The sequence below is a fragment of the Uranotaenia lowii genome, chromosome 2, assembly GCF_029784155.1.
Source record: "Uranotaenia lowii strain MFRU-FL chromosome 2, ASM2978415v1, whole genome shotgun sequence".
Lineage (NCBI taxonomy): Eukaryota > Metazoa > Arthropoda > Insecta > Diptera > Culicidae > Uranotaenia > Uranotaenia lowii.
Window position 1 is genome coordinate 79,700,757 of NC_073692.1, and position 7,767 is coordinate 79,708,523.

At 49.2% G+C, this 7,767-nt stretch overlaps 1 protein-coding gene across 1 annotated transcript; it reads right to left on the reverse strand.

The window, feature by feature from the left end:
* Positions 1–240: 240 nt before the first annotated feature.
* On the reverse strand, positions 241–1,652 carry LOC129748656 (vesicle-trafficking protein SEC22b-like). The gene is made up of 4 exons (XM_055743328.1): positions 1,584–1,652; positions 1,431–1,540; positions 941–1,196; positions 241–752 (listed from the first exon to the last, which is right to left on the reverse strand). The coding sequence occupies exons 1-4, from the start codon at positions 1,650–1,652 to the stop codon at positions 558–560; spliced, it is 630 nt and encodes a 209-aa protein (XP_055599303.1). The 3' UTR covers positions 241–557.
* Positions 1,653–7,767: the final 6,115 nt, after the last annotated feature.

The window sequence follows — 7,767 nt, forward strand, 5'->3', positions numbered from 1 at the left end:
TTTGTTCAGTGTTTTTGACAAAATCGGAACTCGTGTGTTGTAGCATAAATTACACACAATAATTATTGAAAGATGCCTTACTGATAGCACCTAATAGTATCATGATTTTTTTTTTAAAGTTTCGGACGGTTCGAGCAATAAAATAACGTATTCAACCAAGAAAACACATTTTTTTTGAAAATTTCCTGAGAAACCAAAGGGAAAATCTTCCGTCCACACTTACCCCATAAATCGGGTTAAGTGAAGACACCATAACTTTTTTCGCTTTCCTTCTATCGAGCTCATCTCTTCAGCGTTTGTAAACAACATGTTTTGCATCACATTGAATGTTATTTTATGAAATTTGCTCCACTGCTGATTTTTCAATGATTTTTTTAAGTTGAACTATACGGAAAACCGTCCACACTTACCCCGGTGTACCTTACATAAGTCCGATACACTTTTCCGTAAACATTAAATAGTACAGTGTTGTTGGATGTTTTCATCATATGATTATATGTTCCCTATTCCTCCATCATCATCATTGATTTCGTTTTCGGCTTTCTTCGCTATCGGTATTAAATAATCCAAAAGTATAAAATAAACACTATTATGACGATTCCTGCCACGGCACCCTTAACGTACAGCGACTTCCGGTTCAGGTAGGTGGCGTCCTTCTTGTATTTCTGCGATAGCATCGATAGGTTCTGCGTTTTAGTGTCCAGCTCCGAGAGCACGGTGCCTCGTTGCAGAACGTCATCGATATTTTGGACCTGATGTGAATGGGAGAGTACGAAATTTTCGTTAAATCTTGCTGAAAATTTGTCAATGCTTGAAAAAAAAAAAGTGATTGTCGATTCATCTAGGAAAAAACTTAATCGAAAATCTACTTCAATTATAAATGATTGTGGAAAACCAATATGCGCGTTATCTAAAATCAAAGCAATGTTTAGACACGTACCATTATCCGTTGCATGTCCTGTAGCTGGGTATTGATCGTGTTAATGATCCGCCGCCGATCCGTTAGAGACTTTTTCGCTTTCTGTATGTAGATGTCGAATTCGATAAATGCATATGGCCTGGTGGCAGAATTAACCTTCCTGCCATAATTGTTATGAAACTCCTGGGCAATGTCCTCCAGGTAGTTGAAGGCAATACGCTTCGAGAACATTTTATCGCACAGCACCAGATAGCAGACCTCATTCTCGATCAGGTAACTAAAAGATGGTTAATTTAGCTTAAAAAAATGTTTTGAAAGACAAAAATACAACTTTACTAAACAATGAAGATTGATTCAATATTAATTCTAAAAATTTATAATTGTGCAATGTTTCGTAGGAGAAACAATAATTATTATTTTAACAGATTATCATTAGGTTCAACATTGCAATCGGTTTCGTTCTGCTACTGCTACTGAGTGAAATACGGGCAATCCACTAAGCAATACTTACTGAAACAGATTGGGTCCCGTTTCGATACTACAGCGAGTTGGTGAATTGGGCCCCAGCTTTCGGAACAGCATTTTGGCCTGATTCTGGTATTCCAAAACACTCTTCCCAGACTAAAAAAAAGAAACATTAAAACATTAATTTTACAACAAATACCTGTTCATCTTCCTGCATGGTCGCGACTAGTGGAAGTCCGTCCACGACCCGGGCAATCATCGTCATCATCGATTTCCGTACGGGGTGTCCGGAATTGGATCATCGATTCGGTTGCAAGCTCACACATGTGTGCCGATAAGAATGTTCTATGAGATGGAGTCGAACCAAAGTATTCCGAGGACGGTGACGGTTGCTGATGGCAAGCAAGCAGTGGTCGAAGGAGTTTTTTTTTGTCTTTATTTGAGAGGTTTTCAGCCGCAGGCTGGTTCGCTTCTGTAAAAGTTGAACTATACACTTAAGAATTACAGGTCATTATACAAACTTGATTCTTTGAGAAATTCTAACAATTTTTCTTCATTCACTGGATCATTGGAAAGTGCGTTGCGGATAGATTGGTCAATATTGTATGTTTCTCGGGTGCCATAGAAACCGGGACATTCGGTGATGATGTGTTCTACCGTAAGTCTCGTGTTGCACTGCTCGCAGATCGGTGTGGAACCTCCCTCTAAAGTGTGTCGATGGGTAAGCCTTGTGTGTCGATGGGTAAGCCTTTTGTGTCCAATTCGTAATCGTGATAATATTGTTTGGTCTTTTCTGTTTTTCTGATCAGTTGATTAATGATTAATGATCCCGCGCCGATCCTCCGGTGCATAGGGCCGTGGTGAAAGACCTCCACTGTTGACGATCCGGAGCCAGCGTCTTCACCTGGTTCTCGTCGACAGTTCGGATTTCAGCGGCTAGGCTTCGCCGTTACGTGCCCAATCCAACTCCACTTATGTTCCCTGTCAGATGCGAATGCAGCGAATCAATCATAACGTGTGTTGTTATTAGTTTAACAATGTAGCTGGCAGCACTATTTGCCAGCATTGTCAAACCCGTCAAGATTGATATCTCTCTCGCTCTAACCTCCGCTACGCAGAAGATGTTGCCTTATCTTTGTAGCTTCGATCAGAGGATCGGACGCACACTACTCAGATGCTCCCCGCCGATGGAGTCATCCTACACCGTCCGCGGACTGCCGTTGGTTCCAGCTCCTCTGCAGGGCAGTCATGATCCGGGTGAACCCATCGTTGACCGCATGCCAAGTGTTGGAATCCGCACACATCCTCTGTACAACGTTATCTGATGTCGTGTCAGGCCCACAGGCGGCAAATATGGAAGTACGTACCGCCGCAAACCTCGGACAGACAAACACCACATGTTCGGGTGTCTCCTCTTCATCACCACAATCTGGGCAATATGGCGAAGCCACATGTCCAAACCGGTAGTGGTACTTCATGAAGCATCCATGACCAGTCAGGAATTGCGTCATATAGAAGTTCACTTTGTGACAGGTGGATTTCCGTAGACGAAGCTACGAAATAAATAACGCTCGAAAATTTTAAATTTGAATTTAGTTTATAATTTTTGCAACATTTTCACCCACATTTCCCCCATAGCATTTTCATTCAGATTCTATTACACTTACGGCATTCTCCATGAAGGCGCTGCAGCGCACTGAGTGGCCACGAAGCTTTTTCTCCTCCGCCTTGGTGTGGGCAAACCTCCTCTCGCCGCCTCCGGCATCATGCCACAGATGAATTTACCGATGCCTCCGTTGGTGTGACGACCGCAGATGCAGTCGAAACGTGCAATTGAAACTGCCAAAGATGAGTGGCCAAATGGTACCGTTGATGCGACGACCGCAGATGCAGTCGATGAGTGCCGTTGATGATGAATGGCCCAATGCCACAGTTGATACGATGGTGGCAGGTGCAGTCGAAGATTGCAGTCGAAACTGCCGATGATGATACGTGGCCAAATGCCACAGTTGATTCGGCGACCACCGATGCAATCGGAAAGTGCAGTCGCAATTGCCGATGATAGTAATTGGCCAAATGCCACAGTTGACAACACCACTGCAGGTGCAGCCGAAAAGTGCAGTCGCAACTGCCGGTGATAGTAGATGGCCCAAGGCCACAGTTGATTGCACCACTGCAGGTACAGCCCAAAGGTGCAGTCGAAGCTGCCGACGATGATATGTGGCCCGATGCCACAGCTGATTGCAGCACTGCAGGTGCAGTGAGAAATTGCGGCCGGAGCAGTCGATGATGTTGAGTGGCTAGTTCCCACAGTTTGAACCACGACTGCGGGCGCCGTACAAACGAAATTGGTGCTGGCTGGCTGATACCACCTTAGATGTTCCCCCTGCGGGCGCACCGATTCAGTTATTGCCGAATTTGCCGATGACGGGGTGTTTCTGATTACCACCTTTCCTCCGACGAGTATAGCAAGAAATTTGCAGCTGGAGCTGCCGGTGATATTAAGTGGCTGGCCACCACAATTGGTGCTACGTCTGCGAACGCCGTAGAGACGAGTCTAGACGCTACGATGATGCTTTGTGGCTAACTGCCACCTTTTATATTGTTGCCGCGAGCGCGTTGTAGCCGAGACGAGACAGGCAGTTGTGGCCGAAATCACTGGTGATGTTGAGTGGCCAATTGCCACCTTTTCTCCGGCGAATGTAGCGGAATTGAGGCGATAATAAAAAGAAGGCCGCCTATGCGACCCTCTTGTTATTGGTTTTTCCGAAGCTTTGAGCTTCCTTCCTCGCTCAAATTCGCTCTTCTAGGTTGGCGTGTATTCACCTTTCAGTTCACCTGTTCTTCTTGCTTCCGCAAAACACGTGACGCGTGTAAAGGTGTGAACCTTACCGGAGCTGAAACGAGATGTTCGTTTTGTAGGTGCTGCGGTTCTTTGCCAGCTCAATTTTCACATACCTTTTGCTGCTTGTTGCGTACTGAGGTACTGCCCCGTTTTGTACGGTTTTCTACCGATTTTCTCCGGTGTCGTTTTCCGACCGATGCACTGATGCACTAGCACTTGCTCTCCTGGCAAACTTTTACATTTTTCACCCGGAAATGCGAATGACGTTTCGCGGGTTTTCCACCTCACGCTTAACGTGAAATACTCGTGTATTTTACACGCCGGGTAATTTTAACGACACGCTATGAATTATCAACATGGGGATGGGTTTTTTGGTTGCCAAATTATCGTATCATATCATTCAGGACTAAAATATCTGATAATAACTTCGATTGTAACAACTTCACCGTGCCTTCTTCCGATCCAGCTCCCGATGTGCGGGATCAGACGATGGGTCCACCTTCCTCTCGTTGAGCTGTCCCACAGCTGCTGCCAGTTGGACATCGCGTCCTCATTGGCGAGATCTCGTACGTTGGGCGTGTCTTTGTTGTCGTAGCAATAGACATCCTCCTCAAGCAAAACCGAGATGGGCATAACACCCGCTACTACACAGGCGGCATCGGACGACATTGTCCGGTATCCGCTGATAATCCGCAGGTTCATCATCCGCTGAACGCTGCTAAGTCGCTGCAGGTTACAGCTTCCTCCCAAGGCCTGCCTCCAGGCCGCTGCTCCGTACCGCAAGATTGATGTGGTCACACTTGCCAGGATCCGCTTTTTGCTGCTTTGGATGGCCGAGGAGTTCGGCATCATCCGTGTGAGTGCGGCCGTGGCCATTGCCGCTCTCTTGCACACGTAATCGACATGGCTCGTAAAGCTGAGCCTGTCGTCAATCATCACTCCTAGGTACTTGATTGCGCGTTTGGACACGATATTGCACGGTCCAACGGCAATAGTACCTGTTTGGGGTGATTTCAGGTTGGTGATAAGCACCATCTCGGTTTTGTGGTGGGCTAGACGCAGGCACTTGGAGTGCATCCAGCGTTCCACTGCCTGGATAGCTACCGTGGCCAGTAGCTCAACCTCCGCTGTTGAGGAGCCTCTCGCCAAGAGGACTACGTCATCTGCAAATCCTACGAGTTCGGCTCCCGATGGGAGGCTCGTTCGTAGGAGTTCGTCGTAAGTGATGTTCCACAGAACCGGGCCGAGTATTGACCTCTGTGGAACACCCGCCGAAACCTCTTGTGTTCGCAAACCCTCACCGGTCATATACTGCAGTTGGCGATTGTGTGTCCACAAGCCTATACAGATATGCCGGGATCCTCATTTGGATGAGCGACGACGCAATCGCTGTCCAACTGACACTGTTGAAGGCGTTCTTCACATCCAGAGTGACAACCGCGCAAAAGCGTAGCCCTCTCCTTTTGGTCAGTCTGGCTCTGTCCGCTACCTCGATGACCGAGCGGATGGCATCTACGGTGCTGCGGCCTCGACGGAAACCAAATTGTTTCCCCGAGAGTCCGCCCTCACTTTCCGTGTATCTGAATCACCTTCTCCAGGACTTTACCCGCTGTATCCAGTAGACAGATCGGCCGATGTGCCGATGGGTCTCCTGGACGCTTACCCGGCTTTGGCAGAAGAACAAGTTTCTGCCGTTTCCACGTGTCAGGAAACACCCGTTCCGTCACGTATCGTTGCAACGATGTTCGGATATCGATATCGGGGAATTCCCTGATCGCGGCCTTCACCGCGACGTTCGGAATGCCGTCCGGTCCGGGGGCCTTCCTCGGTTGGAGAGATTTGGCGATCTCGCGAAGTTCTTCAACCGTTATCCTCTCTTCAGCGCTGGTGTCCCAGTCATACGGGACTGTTGGCCAGCGGGTAACATCGTGCTGTGGGAACAGCTCATTGATGATGACTCTCAGTTTATCGGGGCACCTTTCAGGTGGTGCACCCCCACTTTTAGTTCTGCCCATGACTATCCGATAGGCATCACCCCATGGACAGACGTTGGCGTCACGGCATAACTGTTTGAAACGTGCCCTCTTGCTTGCGTTGATGGCCCTGCGGAGGGCCGATCTCGCGCTTGTGAGGAGTGGCCTACGCTCCGTTCGCTCTTCTTGGGTCCTTGCGTTCTGCATCCTGCGCCTTGCCCTATGGCAGTCGGCACGCAGACCCGCAATTTCCTCCGTCCACCAATAGACGGGTGGCCTAGTGCTTTTATGCTTGGCCCTTCTCGGCATCGCAGCATCGCAAGCGCGAGCTAGAACCCTCGTCAGTTCTTCCGCGGACAGGTTGTCCAGGTTCCTCTCTCAGTGCAACGCTTCGACAAAGACGTTCTGGTCGAACTGCGTTGTCTTCCAGAGGCGTTCTCCTGTACGAGACTCGCGTCTACCTGTCCGCGTACTTGAGCCTAGCCGATAGCGAATCGCGAAGTGATCGCTATTTGTGTAGGGCTCGCTCACCATCCAATCGCTTACCAACCCCGGGCTACCGAAGGTGACATCTATGGTTGACTCGCTCCCGTTCTGCAGAACCTTGGTAGGTACTGGTATTCCCTACGTTGGCCAGATCCACATTAAGCCTCGCCAGGGCTTCTAAGAGAATTTGACCTCTGGAGTTTGTGAGGCGGCTACCCCATTCATCGGCCCATGCGTTAAAGTCGCCAGCAATAACGATGGGGCTTTTCCCCATTAGCACATCTACCATCTTGTCAACCATAGTGCCAAACCTCTCCAAGGACCATCTTGGGGGAGCATAGCAGCTACAGAAGTAGATCCCGTTAACTTTGGCCACCACCATGCCTTCCTTTTTTCGTCGGCACCTAGGGTTGCCAACAGCGTGGTCTCCAGCGCAGACAGGGCATTTAGCAGGCTTCTTGCAGTTAGCCGACTTGTGGCCGGTTTCACTGCAGCGCCAGCATATGTCGCTCCTGTCTGGCCCAGTGCAGTCGGACGACTCGTGACCGTTCAACAAGCACTTAAAGCACCGGTCCGGTTGCTGGGGGATGGATATCTGACAGATAGACCATCCCACCTTTAGCCGCCCACTCCTAAGTGCGGCGTTTGCTGCTGCAACCGGAAGTTTGACCAGCCCAATCTGCATGCCAGATCTGGGGGGGCCATCCCGCAGACGAACCGACATGTGGTCTGAGCGGATTTTGCACTGCTCCACCAGTGACACCCGCAGTTCGTCTTCCGTTGTGACTTCATCCAGGCTTTTAACCCGGATGGTCACCCCCTTACAGAGGGCACGCATCTCAGCCTTGTCGCCAAGAGCTTCGGCTGCCTTAGCCTTAAGGGTCCCGCTGGAGTTTCCAGCACCACGCTTTAGTTCGAGGATCATCTGGCCGGTGCGTGTCCGACGGATCCTCCGAACTTTTTCGCCTAGATCGGCGAGGTCTTCGTTCGTACGCATCTGTCGCAAGACATCTGCGTACGTACCCTCAGGTGCTTTGACGACAATCGCCTCGCCCCTCTCCCTGACGCGGCGTTTGCGT